General features: G+C 41.1%; 1 protein-coding gene across 1 annotated transcript; it reads right to left on the reverse strand.

The window, feature by feature from the left end:
* Positions 1-4,655: 4,655 nt before the first annotated feature.
* On the reverse strand, positions 4,656-20,117 carry TNMD (tenomodulin). The gene is made up of 7 exons (XM_023202914.1): positions 19,844-20,117; positions 19,548-19,679; positions 10,635-10,775; positions 10,307-10,408; positions 6,881-7,034; positions 5,356-5,522; positions 4,656-5,033 (listed from the first exon to the last, which is right to left on the reverse strand). The coding sequence occupies exons 1-7, from the start codon at positions 19,889-19,891 to the stop codon at positions 4,824-4,826; spliced, it is 954 nt and encodes a 317-aa protein (XP_023058682.1). The 5' UTR covers positions 19,892-20,117; the 3' UTR covers positions 4,656-4,823.
* Between the last annotated feature and the right edge of the window lie 4,284 nt (positions 20,118-24,401).

Raw genomic sequence — 24,401 nt, forward strand, 5'->3', positions numbered from 1 at the left:
TAGTGAGAGACAAGTCTGTAAAGGAGATGGGATGACTGGACAAAGAGAGAATGAAACTAAAATGCCTGAGAAAAGCAAGAGTGGTAGGTAGGGTAGTGGGAGGAGAAAAGAGCTACAAGGTGGTAGTTTAGGGTTGTTTGAATCAGGATGTTTTGAATGCGAGGTAGGCCTGATCCTTAATGTAGTAAATAAGTAGCTATTGTAGACTCTCAGGAAAGGAAATGGCATTAATGAAATCTATGAGTGAAAAACAAACTTTGTGTGTAAGCATTTTACTTTACTTTCCATCTCCAACCTGGGAACTTCAGCAGGGAGGAAGTTCTAACAAATGATCTAAGAAATAATCCAGTGGGGAAGGTTTAGAAGAGAAAACACTTGGCAACAAAAGAGCTGGAGTGGGTGACAGGGATATATTATAATTACTGCAAGGTCTCTGGCTTGGGAGGTCAGAATTACTTTGATGTTGCTCTTTGAAGAGGCTGGGCTTAGGGAAGGGTGTAAGGAAGAGAGGCAGCTCTAGCTTAAGTGGGTTGAATGTGAGGAAGTCTAAGGCAAGAAATAAGGAATCTCTACACAGGATTCACATGAGGGGTAAAAATTTGTGATGAGCGAGTTATTTATACTTTTTCCTTTCCAACCTAGCCTGGGCCTAAATTGACATGACAGATGAGTGTGTTTAGATTTGTTTGTTTGCTGTGCTGTTCCCCTCCCCCTGCAACTCCCCCCTTCTAAGCATGTGATAATTTAAATGCCTCTTCCTCTTCTTCCTCTTCCTCTTCTTCTTCTTTTTTCTCTGTTGCCTGGGCTGGAATGCAGTGGTGCCATCCCGGCTCACTGCAACCTCCACCTCCCAGGTTCAAGCGACTCTCCTGCCTCAGCCTCCTGAGTAACTGGGATTATGGGCATGTACCACCACTCCCGGCTAATTTTTTTTTTTTTTTTAATATTTTCAGTAGAGACAGGGTTTCACCGTATTGGCCAGGCTGGTCTTGAACTCCTGACCTTGTGATCCCCCTGCTTTGGCCCCACAAAGTGCTGGGATTACAGGTGTGAGCTACTGTGCCCAGGATCGAATGCTTCTTTCAGCATGCCCTTGTATTTTTTTTTGAACTCATTCTGGCTCATTAAGAGGATCACAATTTCCCACTGTGAAATTATTTGGAGGTTGAGGTATCTCATTTGAGCAAGAAATGCTTCCTGAATGTGAGTAGGAACTCTGAGTCCTAGAATGTGATATGGAATCATCTATACCCTTAGAGTGTGTGTGTGTGTGTGTGTGCACATGCACACAGCATATACAACTGTAGTTAGTTGTGTATAAGTTCCTACTTTAGGGCTTATGTATTTTGGGTGTCTCATCTCTCTTTGAAAATAGGGAGTATATTTTCTACTTCATTTATGTCCCTTATAGAGCATGGTATATATAGTATACTGTAGCCTGCATAAATTTGAGTGTCTCAGGAATTTAAAATTATTGGCCGATCTACAGGGAAATGCAAATCAAAACCACAATGCGATACTACCTTACTCCTGCAAGTATGGTAGCAATCAAAACATCAAAAAACAGTACATGTTGGCATGGATGTGGTGATCAGGGAACCCTTCTACACTGCTGATGGGTAGGTAAACTAGCACAGCCACTATGGAAAACAGTGTGGAAATTCCTTAAAGAGCTAAAAGTTGAACTACCATTTGATCCAGCAATCCCACTACTGGGTATCTACCCAGAGGAAAAGAAGTCATTATACGAAAAAGATACTTGCACACGCATATTTATAGCAGCACACTTCACAGTTGCAAAATCGTGGAACCAACCCAAATGCCCATCAATCAACCAGTGGATAAAGAAACTTTTATATATATGCACGTATATATATGCACATATATAAACACATATGTATACACACATATATACACGGATATATATACACACATATACACATATAATATATCCATATATACACATATATACGTATATACATATATACACATATATATGCATATATATACACACACATATATATGATGGACTACTACTCAGTCATATAAAGGAATGAATTAACGGCATTTGCAGTGACATGGATGAGCTCGGAGACTATTATTCTTTTTTTTTTTTTGAGATGGAGTCTTGCTCTGTCGCCCAGGCTGGAGTGAAGTGGCATGATCTCGGCTCACTGCAAGCCCCACCTCCCGGGTTTACGCCATTCTCCTGCCTCAGCCTCCCGAGTAGCTGGGACTACAGGCGCCTGCCACCACGCCCGGCTAATTTTTTTTTTGTATTTTTAGTAGAGATGGGGTTTCACTGTGTTAGCCACGATGGTCTCGACCTCCTGACTTCGTGATCCGCCCACCTTGGCCTCCCAAAGTGCTGGGATTACAGGCTTGAGCCACCGCGTCCGGCCAGAGACTATTATTCTAAGTGAAGAAACTCAAGAATGGAAAACCAAACATTGCATGTTCTCACAGATATGTGGGAGCTAAGCTATGAGGACACAAAGGCATAAGAATGATACAATGGGCTGGGCGCGGTGGCTCACGCCTGTAATCCCAGCACTTTGGGAGGCCGAGGCGGGCGGATCACCTGAGGTCAGGAGATCGAGACCATCCTGGCTAAGACAGTGAAACCCCGTCTCTACTAAAAAATACAAAAAATTAGCCAGGCGAGGTGGCAGGTGCCTGTAGTCCCAGCTACTGGGGAGGCTGAGGCGGGAGAATGGCGTGAACCCGGGAGGCAGAGCTTTCAGTGAGCCCAGATTGTGCCACCGCACTCCAGCCTGGGCGACAGAGCCAGACTCCGTCTCAAGAAAAAAAAAAAAAGAAAAAAAGAATGATATAATGGACTTTGGTGACTTGGGAGAAAGGGTGGAGGTGGGAGGGCGGCGAGGGATAAAAGACCACAAATAGAGTGCAGTGTATACTGCTTGGGTGATGGGTGCACCAAAATCTCACAAATCACCACTAAAGAACTTACTCATGTAATCAAATACCTCCTGTACTCCAATAACCTATGGAAAAATAAATAAAAAATAGAAAAAATAAATAAAATTATTAGCTGATCTAAAAAAAGCAATGTTAAAAATGAGTAGTCGTATTAAAAAACAATGATAGAAACATCATAAAGTTCATATAACCTCAAAGTAATTTCATATCTTTTACGTTTTTCTATTTCAACTATAAATTAATGCTTGTTATGATAATCGAAGTACTCTAAAACAATCAGATGTCTTCTAAATCATCAATTAAAAATATTTTCAGTAATGTGCATTGTTAGATATATTTGATTGTGCTCTCATTCTGTGAAAATTGGTAATCCAAGTATGGCATATGTGCTAATTACCAATTAATGACTGACTAATCGCAACTCAACCTTGGGCAAAGCCATTTTCTATGGATTTCCTCAACTATTAGCTGGGAGAAAATGACTCCTGCCCACAGGCATCTTGGTGAAGAATTTATTTGAAAATACTTTTCTGATAGAAAGTTCCAGACAGACATTTTCATGACACAATAACTTTGAAGTTGAGCAATGAAGTATGCTACCTTCAAATGAAACTAGAAGGGGTGACAGATTGGTAGAGCACAAATTTTGAAACTGAAACTGGCTGGGACATCAAGGTTAACGTTACCCTTTAACCTCTTTCTTTCCCCTTTGCCCCCTTTTCTTTTCCCAAGCAAAGTATGGAGTGATTGGGAAGTAGGCCCTTACCTTTTCTTTAAGAAAGTGGTATACTGCTAGTTCCCTGTGATTTGGGAGGGAAAATCTTATTTGATTCCTCACCTCAATAATTTCCTATGATGCCTGTTTCTGCGAATGGTATTTATGAGTTCTTGTTTTTTAGACAATTGCCTTGGAAATGTATCTAATCAAATACTGATATAAAGAGGAGCCAGATGGGAAGGCTATGGAATGTTGACTTTGTCCTAAGTTGAGTTCCTGTTTATAGGAGGAGAGCCTGAGACCCTTTCTGCTAGTTTAGCTTTCTCCTTTGCTGAGTCTGCACATTTGAAATATTTTAGTGTTAGCCTGCTGTGACTCACTGCCTGTCCAGCAGCTTAATTGATACTTAAGCCAGTTCACAATATGTACTTCATATAATTAAACACTGGGGCTATGCACAAAAGGATATGTTTTTAATGCATCAGTTATGGAGACATTTTATCATCAGCCCCTTATTTCCACTGCTTTAATACAGCAGAGTAAAATATGATATTTAGTTACCATTATGCTTTGCCCTTTTCTACTTCCAAAGCTATTGGATCCTCTCTGGAAAGGGAGTCTTATGACCTACAGTCAAACAAGCTAGGTCAGATAATTTCCTTATGGCCAGCTTTTACCCAGAAAAGCAGAGGAAAAATCAGAGTGATATTTTTAGGTTTAATGACTGACTTTGGAAAAAAGGGGTTCTGATTTCTATGACACGCCTTGAGGAAGAGGGATTCTAGTTTTTATGGCTATCCTCAGGGGAGAATGGGACTGAGAGACTGGCAGTTAGGGGAAGGTCAGAGAAAAACTTTTGCTTCTGAGGCCTTCATTTTGGGGCATTGTTTTCTGAGCCTCAGCATAGTCATCTATGTTTGACAGGTCTGCTCCATTTCAGCTGCTGGGAATATTCTCAGCAAACACTTACCCAGTGTGTTCAGCAGCAATCAGGCTGTTGGTGATAATGTAGAAGTTTATTAGAACATGAAGAGAGGAATTACCTACAAGTAATTCTGGAGAGCTGGCTACCAGGAGCCAAATGCCTCATAGGCAGAAATTCATTGAATAGCATGCATTTATTATATGTTGCCAGCAGTTTAAGCATTTGAGCTCAAACCTCCTATTAGACCCTCCCCAGCATGCGGGCCACCCACCAGTTACAAGGCATGATGACACGACAGATGACCCGTCCTCCTTGGTAGCAGTATGGATATGGGTAGTAACCTAGTAAAGGTTCACAGACGCGGCGGCAGTAGCGGTTGCCTCGACGGCAGTAAATACAACAATAACCTCTCTCATCCAGCATGGGGTCAAATTCTATTCCATTTTCAGTCTGAAAGAAGAAGAAGCCAGTGTTGGGGGTGGGAGAGGAAGGTTCACTAGCAAGAGTTCTCACCAAGCAGGGGAGAACTAGAAGACTGTATGAGTTGGGGGCTTGTGAGAAATTAAGCTCCTTAGCCTCATCATGGAGATATATCTACAGAGATTGAGATTGATTTTGAATGAGCCTCCCGGAGATTCCAAGTTGCTTAAACATTTTTTTTTTGTTAAAGCCATGATCATTCTCCTTCCAATGATTGTGATCTGAGGGGTAGTAAGTTTTGTGAGGGCTCTTTTTTTCTCCTCTATCAAGAGTTTACATAAACATAACTCACATAGTCATTTATTGGAAGTTCTTCCTCACTTGCTTGTCTGGCGTGACGGGTCTTCTCTACCTTCACTTGAGGGACCACCCACTGTTCATTTTGTTCAATCCCTTTTTTTTCGTTGGCAGGAAAGTGAAGATCTTCTCCATCCTCCTCAAAGTCTTGTAACTCGGAAACTAAGATAATAAATGCAAAGTTGTGATGCAACTGCTTTGCAAATGTTCCTGAAAGAAGTGCTTGGGGGAATAGCAGCTGGGGATAGAGATTTTCATTGTGTCTTCAAACTGGCATCATTTAGACATGGACCACTTTTCCAAGCTCCTTCAGTTGATATTTTAGAGTAGTTTCCAAAACAAGCCTGATCATTTCTACATACACAAACTTCTTTGCTTCTTTGGCATCAAACATTTACTGCTTTGCCTTACCAGCATACTAAATTAAAAACTGAGAACAAGGGACTTCTGTATCTCCTACAGTGATGATTTTACCCATGGTAGATGCTCAATAAATATTTCTTGGTTGCCTGAATTGATTTGACATCCTCTGTCCTCCCACTTTCCTTATGTTTCTTGTCTTAAAATTTTTTTAAAAAACTTTCTGTTTAGAAGTAATCTTAGATCATGGAAGAGTTGCAGAAATAGTACAGAGTTCACATATTCTTCACCCAGTTTCTCCTAATGTTATCTTACATAACCATGGTACAATGATAAAAAATCAGAAGTTAGCATTGGCGCAATGTTATTAACTAAACTACAGACTTTATTCAGATTTCATTAGTATTTTTACTAATGTTCTTTTTCTGTTCAGCATCCAGTCCAGGATACCACACTGCATTTAGTCACCTTTTTTATATCTCTAAAGAGTACCCACAGATGCTTACATTGGTGAGAATAACCTCTCTTGGGTAATAGAGTAATCTATGCTGTGCAGAATGAGGGAGGCCAAATTGCATGTTAGCTAAACAGACTAAGACATCCAGGGGCCTTTACCTTTTCTATGGGCTGACTGGAAGTTGAGGGCTGGACTCTTCTACTCTGGACATCTAGCCCTCAACTACTTTTATAGTAATTCCTAAAAGAGCGACAAAGAAATTTGTATTGCAGTGATTGTCTTATTTTCTAAGGAAAATGCCACCATTTGACATAGGGAATCCTTCTTGACAGTAGAGTATTGTTTTTGCCCTTCTCTCCTCTATTCTTGGGTTGGACCCACAGTGGTTTGAGCAATAGTCTGGTATAACGACTGCAACGAATATAGATGTGCGAAGAAAGAAAGATTAGTTTTTTGCTATCACTAGTCACATTAGGGTGGTGTTACCTTTGCTGGGATATTTAAAAGCCTGTCAACATTAATTTATCTGATTTATAACTTGACTGTGAAAAATTCCCTCCTCACTGGCAGTCAGCATATATAGACTCATCCAAGAAGATATAAACCAATCATTTGTTTTCCTAGAAACGTATCTAAATGCTGGGAATGTTAACCTGTTACTGTCTTAGAAAATAGGAGGAGGATGAAGGTAAGGATGTCATACCTGATATTAGAGTGGGATTGATCCAATACATGGTCACGTTGTCACAAATCTCCAGAATTTTGGAATTTTTAAGAAAATCTCGGTTTTCAATAGGCTTTTCTGCTGGGACCCAAATCACTGACTGTTCAAAAAAAGTTGTGGTAATTTCTTCATTCTGAAAGAAGAAAGTAGCTTAGGGTGGGGATTGGCAGAGAAATTAATAGAACAAGTGAGACATTATGGGATGCTGGAAAACAACATATTTTGAGTGTGAGTAACAATTTTAATCCTAGGGCTGCTGATGAACTAGCTCTGTGTCTTGCATTCAGTGGGTGTTGGGGGAGTTAACAACTGATCCTTCCTCCCTCCTGGGTCTAACAGCAAGGCTGCTTACTAAACTACGAGCCTTCTCTGTTACCATTTCACTCAAAGTCAGAAAGGCGCTTCATTATTTTCAGCATGTCCTGGGTCTGTGTATGTTTTAACTTGAGCTTCTGGAACCCCGAGTGATTTACATTTGTTTTCTTTTTTATAAATACTTTTTGTTAGCCTGCCTTATTTAGGCTTGCATCTTGGGTGGCAAGCAGGATTTGATCTGAAGCTGAAAAAACTCCTATAATCCAAACTCATGAGATCAATTCAACAACAATGGGATCTGATATTTTGGTTTTACAAGATTTGCCTGTTGATGGTAGCCAGTTATAGTACAAAAGATGTCTTTTTATGTTTTAAAGTGAAGTCTCCAGTTTTTGACTTCACTGGCCTTCCTACTATTGCATTCCTTTCATTGTAGATGCTTAGAGTTTATCTCACAGAGTGTTTTTGCTTTAAGCAGCTTTTTGTGTACTGTGAAGGACGCCACTTTCTCTTCAGTTTCTAGTATTGAGGTAATTGTGTTGTACACCTAGTTCTTACTAATTTCTCCCGGAATCATTTACAATTCTAAAGTCTTAGCACCTTTGTCCTTGAGTCTGTAACGACCTTGAGATGCATTGAAAGGAATTGTATAAAATGAGGTTGGTATGCTGACTAGCTTTGTTAGCAAAATCAGGGCTATTTATATACCTGCTCTGCATGTTTAAAATACATATGCCATGGATACAGTGTGGAGGGAAGTACAGAAGAGGGTTTTGTCATTCAGGACCACAAATTTGTCTCATTAAAAAAAAATCTGTGGTGTGTATATAAAAAATAAGATTTACTTAAAGGTACAATATTCTTACTATCATGAAATGAATATTTGTGTTATTTAAAATATTTGGTGAAATTAAATGAAGACTAAATTAGGGCTAAAATGAGACATTATGAGCCTTTTCCTTTATTTTTTATTTGTTTATTTATTTTTTGACACTGAGTCCCGCTCTGTCGCCCAGGCTGGAGTGCAATGGCGCGAACTCGGCTTACTGAAACCTCCACCTCCTGGGTTCAAGCGATCCTCCCACCTCATCCTCTTCAGTAGCTGGGATTACAGGCACACGCCATCATGCCTGGCTAATTTTGTTTTGTTTTAGTAGATATGGGTTTTCACCATGTTGACCAGAGTGGTCTCGAACTCCTGACCTCAAATAATCCTCCTCTTCAGCCTCCCAAAGTGCTGGGATTATAGGCGTGAGCCACCGTGCCCGGCCCCCTTTGCCTTAATCTTTCAGAAAAATAAATCCTATTATATCACTTCAGGTTCTCATTGCTGGCTGGCCTACTCAAATGCTTACATTATTTTCTGAATGTAATTAGCATATATTATTGTGTATAGTAGCTTTTTAATCCTATTGATTTTCCTTTTATCTTACCTTTGCCTACTGTAGTCATTCCTAATATCCTGAACGTTGATCTATTCCTCAGATGCATCTAACTCATGCTTACTTTAAAAAAATAAAAGTCTCCAAACTCTATCACTACCATAGACCTTGGGAGCAGAGCATCATCTTTGGGAGAACGTTCTTTGTTTTCTTGGAAATTCTAGTAACAAAGGTCTGTAACTTCTCTGGCCCTGAGGAGACCAGTAGCATGAAAGAGTAAAGTGGGAGCCAATGACAGCTCTAAGACTTGGGTAAGGGAAGGAAAAATAGTCATCCCTACCCACCACCCCCAAATAAAGAAAAAATAAAGGAAAAGAAATGGGTTGGTGAGAATCAAGATGGAGGGAGCTGGGTGGGAGAAAAGTGAAAAAGAACAGAGAGAGAGAGAAGAAAGAAAGAGGTTTTTATAGTTTGTAGAAAGATCACTCTGCCATGGCCGGGTGTGGTGGCTCATGCCTGTAATCCCAGCCCTTTGGGAGGCCTAGGCAGGCGGATCATGAGGTCAGGAGATTGAGACCATCCTGGCTATGGTGAAACTCCGTCTCTACTAAAAAAAAAAAAAAAAAAAAAAAGAGGGCAGGCACCTGTATCCCACCTACTCGGGAGGCTGAGGCAGGAGAATAGCATGAACCCAGGAGGCGGAGCTTGCTGTGAGCTGAGATCGCCCCACTGCACTCCAGCCTGGGTGACAGTGTGAGACTCTGTCTCAAAAATAAATAAATAAATAAATAAATAAATAAAAAAGAAGAAGAAGGATCACTCTGACATTGCCATAATTCCACTTTAGATTTGCCAGCTAAGCAGTAAACCAAACCAATGCTTGTTTTTTCCTTGCTATAGTGGGGATAGGTTGTCACAATATGACCTTAACTGAGGTCCCCCTTCTCCCACTAATAAAACCATACTGTAATTATAGACAAAATATTCAGGAAACAATAAAGAGCCTCAGGGACCTTACAGATAGTTATATTATAGGCAATAACATCCATCTCCCATTAGGTTTTCAGGGGCCATTCAGTGATTGCACCAGCACCCTAGGTTGCCTCACTTTGGCCTAGCAGGGTGTTTTCAGAGAGTTTGTATCACATTTCAGTGTTCACCTTCTTTGCTTTTGCCTTTCCTAGTGAGGTTAAATGTGAATTATTCCATTAGCAGCCCAGCATAAAATGGTAAGGTGAATGAACCACAATCTTTAAAATAGGTGAATACTGAAGTGTGACAAAAGTGGCAAGAACCCCAGGTGGCTTTGGAACTTTCTTTTTTTAAAATGCTTTATCTGCGGCAAGATTTTGTTTCTCTGGCTTATCCCTCTTACTAGAAATCTTTGGCTTCAGAGAAAATCAACATAATGTTAATGGGTGCCCGGGTATAAAAGTATAGCATTGCACCTAAAATTATGCACTTCAGTTTTTTGAAAGGCCTAAGTTCAAGACCCCAATCTGCTACTCACTAGCTGTGTGACCTTGAGCAAGTCACTTTTTGGCTCTGAGTTCGAGTTTCCTGATCTGAAAATGATGATAATAATAGTACCTATCTATAAGGTTGTCGGAGAATCAAAGAAAAGTGAAGCATTTAGTACAATGTTTGGCACATAGGTAGCATCCAATAAATGATGTCTTTTGCCACCACAATTACTCTTCTTACATACCTCGTCTATTTCCTCTTCTGGTTCAGAAAATTCAGGAATCACTTTAATCTGAGTTTTGATAAAACATTTTTGAAGACCCACGAAGTAGATGCCAGTGTATCCCTATGAAACAGACAAAACAACAATAAAGCTTCCCAAAAGAGCCACTATTAGTAAGTTCCATGATCCGTTGGGGTACCAGACTAGCAAAATTTGAATTCATAATGGAATGCTAGCCTCCTCTAGGTTTCCATTTGAATTCAAATTTTAGATGGAGGCTATTTTTAACTTGACTCAACTGCTCTAATATTTTAAGTGGAAAGCCTTAGGGGGAAAACATCCAACTTACGTTTTTAAAGTCGTGTACTTCCAATGTTTCATCAGTGCCATTTCCGCTTCTGAATATTTCAGTTCTGGTCACAGGATCAATTTCCATGTAAATCTTCTTCTTCTCTCCATTGCTGTAGAAAGTGTGCTCCATGTCATAGGTCTGGGAGAACAGAGGAAAACAATCTCTAAGATATTCAGTGTGGGTCAGGAGATGGAGATCATCCTGGCTAACACGGTGAAACCCCATCTCTACTAAAAATACAAAAAAATTAGTCAGGCATGGTGGCGGGCGCCTGTAGTCCCAGCTACTCGGGAGGCTGAAGCAGGAGAATGGCGTGAACCCGGGAGGCGGAGCTTGCAGTGAGCCGAGATCTTGCCACTGCACTCCAGCCTGGGCGACTGAGCAAGACTCCATCACAAAAAAAAAAAAAAAAAGGATACTCCGTGTGTCCCTAAAGTGAGGTGCTTTTTGGCGCTGCAGCTGATATGGAGATCACTTCAGAGCTGGTATTTTGAATTCAAGCCAAGCTGCTGAGCTAATTACTAAGAATTCCAACAGTTTTCTTGGCAGCCTTGGCTAAATAGCAAATGATAGTTTGCAAACCAGCCTATAAAGTATTTTCCCCTTGTGTTAAGCTGAGGGATCACCTAAAACCTATGCTGCTTCTTTAAGCTACCACTTCCCTTTCCAAGTGCTAAGTAATCACGCCCCCCAAGCCCCCCGCACTGCCCCGTCCCTCGCCCATGAAATTCATTAGGTCTGAGAAAGAGATTTGAATACACTTAAAATGGTTACGTATTGTTTGTCTCCTTATCTATCCAGGGCTTTAATATTGCCACAACAGCCTTGAGTCTATCCTTTTAGAATCTGAAGACTTGCCAATATTAGAGTCCTACCCTGCTCTGTTTGCTTCCTTTTGCACCTTAAACTCCAGGAAACATTTATACCTTTCCTTAGTCTTCTCTTTATAAGGCAACCAACCCCACCCAATTTATTCCTGGGTTCTGTTTCCCAAGCCATATTCAGTTGTTTTCAAGTTTTGCAGATTCTTTTGTGTATATGGAATTAAGCCAACTGAGCCAAGTGTCCTGCATTAAGTAACGCGGAACCTCCCAAGAAGAAAGGCTGCTCATCAGGTCTTTCTTGAGTGGCTAAAACAAAACCCCAGATTTTCTCCTGTGCTCTAAAAGAGGCAATTGTATTTCTAAAGACCAAGAGGACCAGTCCCATATGGTACTGCAGTTTAGGAGTAAGCCCATATCTTATAATTTTAGGGCATATTTATAGGTAGAAGCAAATAAGCATAAAGGAATTTGTTATCTGTCACAAACCAGGCCAGACCTGATGATGTCTTTTGGAAGTCTATCTTATCTCTGTCATTAGGAGACCTTTGTTTATCAAGTTTCTTCATAGTCATTTTTCCTTATGAAAAAAATTTGGAAAACTAAAAGCCTTAAAAAGCAAGTCTTCAGAGCCCACATTGCTTTCTAATGATACGGTTCCCAGTGGCAGCCTTGTAGAGAACTTACACCAGGTTGGGTCGTTTTTTAGTGTCTGCTGATGCCATTGACTGAATGTTAGTTTAACCTGGTCAAATATTCACCAACTCAACTAGAGAAAAACAAATTGGAACCATTTGTAGAAGCAAGTATTACTTCAAGGGTGGCAAGTCTAATGTAGCTGCTGAAGAGAAAATCAAGAGTCAATGTCATTTACCCCTTGGTAGCTCTACAGTGCCTTGGACATGGTTGGAACCTAAGTATTTGTTGAATAAGTTTTCCCCACCAATGGCACATCCTCATCTTCCTAAAGAGAGATTTTTGAGTATTGGCAAGGTCTTTTAAAAAAACCATTTTAAAAGTGAAAGAAAAACAATACTTAGAACTCTCCAGCAACCGCAGAGTTAACTCAGGAAGTCTGGCCTGGTTTGTGATAGTTAGCAAATTCCTTTAGGTTTGTTATTTGCTTCTAGCAATAAATATGTCCTTAGTTCCAGTTCTGCAGCCAGCTTGAGAAGAGATACGTCTACCTATGGCAACAAATTGAGCTCTCAGTCTGTCTGACTTAAGTAGAGGAGAGAGGCATCTACTTCAGATCCAGTCTTGTCAGCTCTCCCAACGGGGGAATTTTGTTAGAAATACTATCCATTTTTGAGACAAATGTTGATGCCACTAGCCATTGGGGGCTGGGGTGGGGTGTTTATTTCATCAGTAGCACCACTGATGGATTATTGTATGGAAAAATGAGGTTAGAGACTAGGGGATGCTGGAACACTGCCTACCTGGGCGAAAGAAAAAATACAGGCTGTATTTTCAATCACTGGTAGAAGACTATGGAACCTACTGGTGACATTTAGAATTTCAGTGTGTTTCTGTGGAATGAGTTTTCCTGCACTGTTGGCAATGCACTTTACTTGGACACCTTGCTAGATGAAAACTATTGGAAACTGCCAAGCTCAGCAGATCTTGATTATTTTCAACATTCCTGCAAAGAGTTTTTTTTTGGTAGGGGAGAAGGGGTCCATTCTGATTGTGCTCATTAACCAACTTGTTGACTTTATGTTAGTAATGATAAGTTACTAAATAGAGTGGGAACAGAATGACTTCGTTTATGTGTGAATCCTTGGTAGGGGGTAGGAGTGGGAAGCTATATATTCACCCAGACAGAATTTCACTATCAAGGTGTCCTTTTGGAACAGACCATTCTTCGTCTAGGAAGATGATGCTGGTGTCCCACTTTGGACTGTTTGGAGATGGGTATGAGCAAATCCAGACACACTGTCTCGCCTGGGTCCCTGTGGAGCACATTGCTTGGGTAATGGCTATGCAAGCTTCACTGGCCCATATGAAGACTGAGCTCATGCCTTTGGCATCACAAGTACTTTGCTCTCTACTAAGCTTCCTGGCTCAGGGGTTGAAGGTCTTTCTGGAGATGAAAGAATAAATGGCTTTGTCCTCTCCAGGAGCAAGCTAAAGCAGAGACAGGATGACTGGCCTGAAGAGAGGTGTGAGTGGGCTACAAGTAGCTCATCTCAGCTGCCTCCAACTCAGCTTTATTCCAGGAAGGATAAGGCAAGGACAGAATATGATGAGAAGTACACCCCTGCCCCACTGGCAAATAGAGTTAATTTTTGGTGCTTCTAGCTTTCCTTTTCTGTTCTATTTTCATATTCATTCTATACCCTCATAGCCCTTCCCCCTTCTCTTCCCATCTCTGTCTGTCCCTTTGTCTCCTGTCTAGACATCTAGGAATCTCGTGGTGCTTCAGGTACCTTATGACAAAGAAGAAATCAATCTGACCCATGATTTCACACTTAGATATTAGTGATGAATGTTTGTCTGTTTAAAAATTTGAGTGCAATACTTCACTCAGAGGAATGAAATACTAATGGTTGATTTTATTACTTTATTACTTTGCCATTACTTTCAATGGCAAAAACCACAATTACTTTTGCACCAATCTAATAGGCACAGTGGCACGAGGAATGGGAGATATTTGGGGGCAAGGGCATTTTTCCAGCACCACTCAAATGGGCTCTTACTCCACCCACACATAAGGCTGGCCTTAACTATAAGAACCAGAACATGGGAATGGAACAAGGAAGCCAATGGAGTGGAATAGGAATCAGAAGTGAAATGAGACAGATATGTGATTAAGTCAAGGCAGTGAGAGGTGTAAGAAGACCACACTGACAAAACATGTAGAGGACACAACCCATTTTTCTTCCCTGCCCAGGAATTCTGTCTTCAGTCCAGTTAAATCCTCCATTCAGGCAGCAAATGAGCCCTAACATCCCTCTTTCACGGTTTTCCCTGTTTTCTTGCCTCTGTGGCAGTCCCTGAGATCAGAAAAGAAAGCTTTTTATAAAAAGTAAAGCTATCTCAGACCTCAGTGTGATGGATCTGTTTTGGGGGCAAGAAGCTTTAGCCTGTCCTGACAGGGATTTGAGGGCATTTGGCTTAGGTTTGTTTTTTGAAGCCTGTGATTAATCTAGCTGCTCTTCACTCCATCTTCATCCCTTACTGTCTGTTTATGAGGTACACTCTCCAAAGGTGAAATACATGCTCAGAATAGCTGGCTAGCAGGTGTTAGGCTGGAAGGAAGGGAAGAGAATGCACTGTACCATATTATTATTAATCTAACTTGGGGGAATTAAAGGGCCTCTGGGTATTTCTTTACCAACACAGAGCACACAGATTGTTCCTTATGCAAAGTTAGAGTTCTGCATCTTCAATCACCATTTGGCAATATGCAAAATATTGGCATAAGCAGTACAGACATTCTTTTTCAACAAGAAAAAGCTGCTTCTTTTATCTACAGACTTGAGCTGGCCAGTAAGTTTTTCCCCTACCCATTATCCCCATCCCTGATTCTTAAATGCAGCTGAAGAATAGTGGAAAGAATCTTCAGACTAGCCTCTAGTTCTAACCTTAACCCCACCACTTACAAGCTGTGTGATTTTGGGCAAGTCACTCTGAGTGTCTCTAGGGACTCAGTTCCTATTTTAATCCTTCACTCCTTTTCATCTGTAACGTTATAGTTAGCAAAGTCTGCCGAGATTTGCTCAGATCAACCTGTCAGGTTGATCATTGGACTACTCCTACTGCTACTATCTGATCATCCAGGCTACTTCCTCTACAGCCCCAATTCCACTCTCAACCACTCCAGAACAGCTGTCTTTGAAGGCCTAGGCTCTTCATCCTGGTGTCATATAAGTTGTTCAGCAAATGCTGCCTTAGGAGAATGAAGAGAGTGACTAAGAAGAACATGCCATCACAGCCACAGCCTGGCTCCACATAATTGCTGGGAGCTGCCCTTGAGTAGCCCAGAGTAAGAACTGGCCCAGTGAGAGTTGTACAAGGGTGGCCCTGGGTCTCACAATGCATTAGGAGGAAAATGAAGGGAAGTCTTTTTTTTTTTTTTTAAGAATGCCAACATGGCACCATCTGGTAAAGCTCAGTCTCCCTGTCAAAAATATTCCAGTTACGTCTCCAACTTTTTCCTTGAGGGTATATTAATATTTCTCTAGACCCACATTTCACCCACCAGACTGAGGTGTAGGAAAGCCCAGGGGACCTGGGGAGGAAAGTTGTTTTCCTTGTGTGCCTAGAGAGGAGTGAAAAAATTTAATATTGGGCTAATGCCCAATTGTGCGTACCAAGAAATAGGCACGCACAAAAAGTTGCAATCAGACTCGTCAAGAAAGTGCTTCTTCTGAGCAAAGGATTTTCAGCCTAGAATGACAGTGGGCTCACAACACTGTGGGAGACTGTTTTAATGATCACCTGCAAATGAGGTGTGGCAGGAGGGCAGAAAAATGCCCGCTTATCCCTACCACTCCTCATTGCTCTAGTAATATGTAGAAGTTGAAGGAACATCCTCACAAATCTGTTGATTGCTGTGTGGTCCTGATGGCTTTCGAACAGCCCTAAAGTCACCAGGAAGCTCCTATGTAAGGCAATAAGGACCATCTTTTATTTATTAAATGTATGATTCTTCTGCCTCACTCCACAAAGGATCGGCAGGGATGGGCTACAAGGTCTGTGCTGTGGTTCTAAACTGTTGGTTTAAAGGCTAGGATTTTTCTGATTTGTTTTCTTCATGTTGGATTAATTAGCTGAGGAGTTGGCTTCTAACTGTTTCCAGTAAAATGTGTAATACAGGGGGCTTTAAGCAAGAAAAATGTGTAATACAGGGGCTTTAAGCAAGAATGTTTCTTTGGCGATTCTGCTTCAATGATCCCAGGGCAATCACTGCCTGGAAGGGGAGCCTCATTATGATGCTTTCTCAAAATTGCTGGGACTGAATAGGTCTCTTCTGCTTGTTTAAGAAAGCTGAATAGAGAGCTGGATGGACCGGGCTTTCATTTAGCTCAGGTGGCTCCTATATGTGGCTGTGGGTCAGGGGCCTGGGACCTGTAAGAAAATGCAGCAGCTCACCCAGAGTTAGTCATCCTTGTTTCACTTTATTTTGATTTCTTTCTCTCTCTGGTGTGTGTGTGTGTGTGTGTCTGTGCGTGTGCACACCTGAGGTGTGTGAGGGGAGGAGGTCAAGCATGGCTTTTTCTCAATTTGGATACAGGAATCTGGATCTTTTGTACACACCAAAGCGGGAGTGAGGAGAAGGACTTACTGGCATGGAAATGTCAACACCAGATGTGGGATGTTAAATAAATACTGTTTATTATACACAGATGTTGAAAGGCAAAATAAAATGGAGGCGTGGTGGAGGCTAGGAGAGCAAACACTAAGAGCTTGGAGGAATTCCCAGGACAGCAAACAAATCACTGCCACCAATAAGCACAGTTGCATACACAGCTCTCTCTACCAAGGGCCACAGAGTCCCCACAAGTCTCACAGACTTGTTGAGGAAAGCCCAAAGAGCCTGGATTTTAATCTGCTAACTGTTGTTTCTTGCTAGGCCATACCATTAAGGGGAGAGTCTTTAATTTGTGTAAGATGCCTGGATCCTTTTCCTGTGCAGCTCTTCCAAGACTAACCTGACTGCTAGTCTCTTCCCAGAATTCTTAAGTCTGCTCTAAGGCAGGCTTATTGACAATCTCAGCCATTGGAAACACAGATGGTCTCCTGAGCTCTTTGTCTGGGACTTGAAGGTAGTAGTGGACTAAGTAAAACATCCACATTTCCAGCTGATTTCTTAGTTTTCAATGAACCAGACCTGGTCTTGTGAAGGCCAGGACTTAAATATCAAAGACAATAAATCATAACTCCCCACTGGAATGGAAAACCAACAACATTTGTTCATGGTAGAGAAACTTGCCCTGGGGACACCTGTTGTCTTTATCTGGATTACTTCATAATAGCTTTGTTCATTTCTGAGAGTCTCTTTGCTGAAAGTGACATCCCAAAATAGATTACTTCAAAAGAGGTTTGATTGTTGATAAACTTTATTCAGCAGCGTATCCCACCTCTTCTGTGCATGCACTGACCAAGTTTTACTTTTGGTTTGAGGTATCATAGGATTGCTCCTTATAATCATTAAAAACAGAACTAGAATGAGATGTAAAGGTGACATAATAGGGAAACAGAGGAGACCATGGACCTGCTAGTGAGTCTGACACTTTGCAATATAAATGCAAGGTCTCCACCTAGTCGTTTATAGCTGCACTGAGGCAAATAGCACTATAAGTTTGTAAAAACACATATACTCTTTTGGAATAGCATTTGCAGTACCAACGACAATAATAAAACAAGAAAGGCCATCTGGCCCCTTATTTAGGCAAGCCTCTAAGGGTGGTCAAAAGGACTAGCTATCCACCATGCCCAGTTAAGTACACTGTGGCTATGGAGAACAAAAGGATTTATGGTCCTTTAACTCGTGTATAATTTTCAAGAGGATCCAAGATTCAACTTGTAGGGTGACATATCACCTTGGGAATTAGCTAAGTGGTACCAGAATTGTATTGGAATGCATTTTGGCACTCTTATTAATTTGCTGTTTCCTTCCTGATCTCTATTGCTTTACCCACCCTGCCGGCCTGAACACAGGTGGCTTCCCTAGAAAGACATTTGAACGATAAGTAGTTCAGAAGCAAGGAGCAGTAAGGGGAGGAGGAGGGGATAGGGCTAACTATAGGCATTGGGTGATGCCTGAAATCCTTTCTGGAACAAGGTATAAATAAAAAGGCAAACAAAGTAGGCTGGCTTGCTCTCCCTCCTACTTAAACCTGATAAGATATCCTTTGGGACTAAATGAAAGTGAGTATGACAGCAGAGGTGGAGAATCCAAGGGTGGTTATGCCTTATATCTCTGTTTTCTTTCAGACACTTAGCCAGCTTATTTTCTACTTTTCCCCCTCTGCCTCTCTCTCCCCACTGACCCATATCTTTTTCTCTCTGCTCCTATTGCTCCTTTGGCTCCTAATGGTCCATGCCAACCCATTTTCTTGTATCATCCCCTTTACTGGATGTGTGCTTTTTCCTCCCTACATCTGTTACCAAATAGAAATGAGCATCTTATGACAACAAATTAACAACAGTAATAACAATAACTTCAGCAGCAATCCAAATACCAACAGAAAAACATGGCAAAGCCAGAAAACTATCTTCACAACTTATAGTTTGTATATTTGTTTATTATCTTTCAAATGGAAATTGTGAGCATGAAGGGACTATGGTTTTATTTCGGACTATGGTTTTATTTATTTTATATCTAAACTTGCCCATTGCGTATGAGCCCAGGAGTAACAATAACACTAAGGTGCAGAAATACAAACTACAGTGGCTAGCCAAGCTTCACCAAATGACCCCAGTATCAGAAGCTTTCTGAGTTATCTGTGATTAATGACTTGGGGTCGCATGCTTCTACCTTGTGGCATTACCATCTCCATGGGACAGTGATGATTGCAGCTGGCAAGGAGCTGAAAAGTTCTGTTTTTTTTTTTTTTTTTTTTTTAAGTCATAAATAAATGTGAAGTCAGGTATGAGAATTGCTCCTCCTGAAAAGCAGCTTGCTGCCTGTTCTCACTGCAGATGCATTAAGTCAGAAACATAATCCCTGAAAATCCTTTGCTGCCACTTTGGGTGGTTTCTCCTTATGTGGTGGTCTAATTACTTTTCCATCAGTTTCTGCCCAGATAATTGAAAGAAAGATGGGAAGTATTTTTTTCTTAAAGTAAAAACTTTGCTCCTAGGAGGAGTCTTAACTCCTCAAATACAAGCATTATAGAAGAATGGGTAATTCTACACCCTATCATTACTAACCAAAATACAGAAAACAAGCTTTTTTCCCTTACCAAAATAATTAGGCAAATGAAGGAGAGAAAAATCTTGATTCAGTTTTTCATACCACCAGAAAATAAACACAAAAGAGACTTAACGATTTTCATTTTCAGAGTAATTTATATGCCTACTAATTAAATTCAATCAAACTCAGAACAGAAGCATCGGATTATGATGTGTATTTACTTACTTTTTTGGGTACCTCCGGCCAGAAGTGCTTGCTCCCCCAAAACAGGACAATTAGAGTTAGGGCCAGGATACCAAACACCAGTCCACAAATCTTAAGTGATTTACATATTTTCTTGGATTTAAAAGCTTCTGCCTAACCAAAGAACAGAGAGAATAAAACAATACATAATAAACCTCAATAAGCAAGCCATAATTCAAAGTCACCTTTGATTCCACTTTCTAATGTTCACTTTGCAATATGATAAATCTGTGAAACCATGCTTCTGCTCAAAAGGGAAAAAATATGAATCAACTTACATTTAGAATGTGACAGTCTTCACAATTCTCTGGAGGATTCTTTGCCATGGTCTCTCAGCACACAGTACTCTTTCCCTGCTTTGAGAGGACTGAGAGACCACTGCTGAGGTGGAGTTGCAAGTGAGTCGGCTAACAGATGCCAGAGGAGAAGCTGAATTTATATGGCTCAAATATGTCATACCAGAGCCTGAGGGAGCCCAGGGGACTCCTGTGCTGCGATTTGTTACATAGATATACCCATATATGTATATAACTTCTGTGCACAGAATTCCATCCAGAATGGCAAAGACAGAAGGTTATAATGAAAACTATTGTCCTGGGGGTTGGGTTGGAAGGGGACCAAGCCTAGGACACATTGAAATGATTTTTCACTATGAACTTAAAATATCAGTGGCAATACATGCTGCACACTCCAGAAATAAGCAAACAAACCAAAGAAGGGAACAAAGTCTTAATTTCGATTCCATTTGATTCAACAAATATTTATTGCAGGGATATTAAATGTCAGGCACTGTGCTTGGTGTTTGAGATTCAGAAATGAAAAGATATTGCCTCCTTCACTAAGTTAAAGCTCTTTAAATGCTGCTATCAATATGTACTTAATTAATTATAATGAAAACAGGATAAAATAAAGACTAATTCTAAGCTCTCTCTCTTCATATTCTGTCTCTGATTTTTCTCCTTTCTTGAGTCCTCTTCCTCAGTCTGCTTTTTAATGTTTACATGCCTTATGGTTCTTTTCTTGATGATCATTCTCACTTTACACAGACTTCTTAGATGATATCATTCATTCCTACAGTTGAAAATATCACCTACACATCAATGATTTCCACATCTGTACCTGTAACCCAGTTCTATCTTTTAATTTCAAGGCCATTTGAACATCTCCACCTGGATATACCTCAGGAATCTCAAGCTCAACATGTTCTATATCAAAGTCTTCTTTCAACACCTTCTCCTAACCTACTTTTCCCCTCATATTCCCTATCTTAGTTGGTGGCTATATTAGTTTGCTAGGGCTGCCATAACAAAATACCACAGACTGAGTAGCTTAAACGGCAGAAATTTATATTCTTACTGCTCTGGAGGCTAGAAGTCCAAGATCAAGGTGTTATCAGGATTGGCTTCTTCTGAGGCCTCTCTCCTTGACTTGTAGATGACCATCTCCATATTCACATGACATTCTCCCTCTATGTATGCCTGTATCCTAATCTCCTTTTACATCAGTTACATTGGATAAGGGCCTAGCCATATGACCTCATTTAACCTTAATTACCTCATTAAAAACCCAATCACCAAATACAGTCAAATATGGAAATACTGGGGGCTAGGGTGTCAACATATGAATTTTGAGGGGACATAACTCAGCTTATAACGGTGGAATTATCATGCACCCAGTCTTTCAAACCAAAAATCTGAGGTTTTGTCTCTTTTTCACATTCCCTTTATCCAATGAATCACTAGATCCTATCTATTCCAATCAATCACTAGATCCTATCTATTCTAAATTTTTATGTCTCTGAAAGCTATTCTTTCCTCCCTATGCTCACTGCTAACACCCCAGTTTAGTTTGTCATCCTTTCTGACAAGTCTCACATCCATACCTTTTACCCAGGCTGTTCTCTTGGAGCTCCACACCCATATGTCCATCTAACCTGCTAGACATCTCCAATACCCAACAGACACCTCAAATTCCATATGTCCCAAACTGAATTAATTATCTCTCCTTTCAAACATACTCTTTTTTTTTTTTTTTGGTATTACCTCTCTCACTAAATGACACAATAATCAGTCTCTAGAATAGAAACCTCCAAATGATCCTTGATTTCTTCCTGTCTTGTTCATCCCCACGGCTAATCAACTATTAAGTCCAGTTAATTCTGCCTCTGAATTAGCTCTGCAATCCTATTCTCTCCATTGTCAATCACCACTGTTTAAGTTGGGGTTCTCAGTTACTTTTACTATTGCAATAGAATTCTGTTTTCCTTGTCTCTCATACATTGTCTTCAAGATGATCTTTCTAAGACTCAAATCTGGGATAATCTCTTCCTTGCTTAAAATCCTTTAGTATCTATTCATTGTCTGTAAAATCCAAGCCACTTATTGTGACATAGTAGGCATTTAATGATCTGGACTCTGTCCAACTCTCTAGCCTTAATTTTGGACAATTTTTTTCCACAGTGATGGAGCCAACTGGGAGGTCGCAGCTGGGCAGGAAAATGGGGCATGTACATATGACTACCTCCACATCCTAATGTCTCAAGGAAAATAATTTTCTAATTGTTGGAGACATGATTGTGCGTTAAATTGATTACATAAATTATGAAATATGTCACGATTCTCTATGTTCTACAATTCTTTGGTCAAGCTTAAAGAGAGAAAAAAGAAAAGCCACAAAAACAGTTTCATGGAGAAACTTATGTTTATTGGGTCAGATGGTTCCCCTCAGTGATGTTCTTCACTCTATGCCTCTGACGCCTGCCTCACACTGTACACCCTATTAATGAACATGCCCTACTTCTTCACACTGTAGGACATTTGCCCATGCTATATTCATTGCCTGGAGTTTTCTGCCTTCCCTTGTTTACCTGGAAAATTCCCATTTGGCTTTCAAAATGCTGCCTAGATGTTATCACCCCCTGAAAGCCTTTCCTGGTCTCATCTCTTCCACTTCGTTAAGTTAATTACCCTTTCCCTTGCTCTACTTTTGTATCTTGCTCATACTTCAACCGTTATACTTTGTATGCTGTATTATAATTCTTTTTTATATGTTCCTCTCCTGAATAGACTTTGAGATCTTTTAAAACATGCCTTTCTTGCTAAAAGGATTGAATTAAACCAAGAGTCAAAGCAATATTCTATGGAAACATAGAGGGAAGAGTGATTAATTCTGATTCAGAAAAGCAGGAAAAATGGCACAAAGGACATGGCATTTCAATAGACTGTTGATTGATTAGCACATATTTATTCAGTGTCCCCTATGTGGCAGACATTGTTATAGGAGCTAGATATATATTCATTAGTAGACAAGCAAACACAGTTCCTCCTTTATAGAGCACAGAGTCTAGTTGGGTAGACAGATATTAAACTAAAAGGGAAAAATATCCTGTAAATAAAAGAACATAAATGATAATATATGCTAAGAAGGAAAAGTGGGCGGGCAGAGCAAGATGGCCGAATAGGAACAGCTCCAGTCTCCAACTCCCAGCGTGAGCGACACAGAAGACCAGTGATTTCTGCATTTTCAACTGAGGTACTGGGGTCATCTCACTAGGGAGTGCCGGACAATCGGTGCTGGTCAGCTGCTGCAGCCCAACCAGCGAGAGCTGAAGCAGGGCGAGGCATCGCCTCATCTGGGAAGCGCAAGGGGGAAGGGAATCCCTTTTCCTAGCCAGGGGAACTGAGACACACACCACCTGGAAAATCGGGTAGCTCCCACCCCAATACTGCGCTTTAAGCAAACAGGCACACTAGGAGAATATATCCCATACCTGGCCGGGAGGGTCCCGTGCCCAGGGAGCCTCCCTCATTGCTAACACAGCAGTCTGCGGCAATCTAACCGCAAGGCAGCAGCGAGGCTGGGGGAGGGGCGCCCGCCATTGCTGAGGCTTAAGTAGGTAAACAAAGCCGCTGGGAAGCTCAAACTGGGTGGAGCTCACAGCAGCTCAAGGAAACCTGCCTGTCTCTGTAGACTCCACCTCTGGGGACAGGGCACAGCTAAATAACAACAACAACAAAAAAAGCAGCAGCAACCTGTGCAGATGCAAACGACTCTGTCTGACAGCTTTGAAGAGAGCAGTGGATCTCCCAACACGGAGGTTGAGATCTGAGAAGGGACAGACTGCCTGCTCAAGTGGGTCCCTGACCCCTGAGTAGCCTAACTGGGAGACATCCCCCACTAGGGGCAGTCTGACACCCCACACCTCACAGGGTGGAGTACACCCCTGAGAGGAAACTTCCAAAGTAAGAATCAGACAGGTACACTCGCTGTTCAGCAATATTCTATCTTCTGCAACCTCTGCTGCTGATACCCAGGCAAACAGGGTCTGGAGTGGATCTCAAGCAATCTCCAACAGACCTACAGCTGAGGGTCCTGACTGTTAGAAGGAAAACTATCAAACAGGAAGGACACCTATACCAAAACCCCATCAGTACGCCACAATCATCAAAGACCAGAGGCAGATAAAACCACAAAGATGGGGAAGAAGCAGGGCAGAAAAGCTGGAAATTCAAAAAATAAGAGCGCATCTCCCCCTGCAAAGGAGCGCAGCCCATCGCCAGCAATGGATCAAAGCTGGTCAGAGAATGACTTTGACGAGATGAGAGAATAAGGCTTCAGTCCATCAAACTTCTCAGAGCTAAAGGAGGAATTACGTACCCAGCACAAAGAAACTAAAAATCTTGAAAAAAGAGTAGAAGAATTGACAGCTAGACTAATTAATGCAGAGAAGGTCATAAATGAAATGACAGAGATGAAAACCATGACACGAGAAATGCGTGACAAATGCACAAGCTTCAGTAACTGACTCGATCAACTGCAAGAAAGAGTATCAGCGAT

This window comes from Piliocolobus tephrosceles, chromosome 12, assembly GCF_002776525.5.
Source record: "Piliocolobus tephrosceles isolate RC106 chromosome 12, ASM277652v3, whole genome shotgun sequence".
In the NCBI taxonomy this organism is placed as follows: Eukaryota; Metazoa; Chordata; class Mammalia; order Primates; family Cercopithecidae; genus Piliocolobus; species Piliocolobus tephrosceles.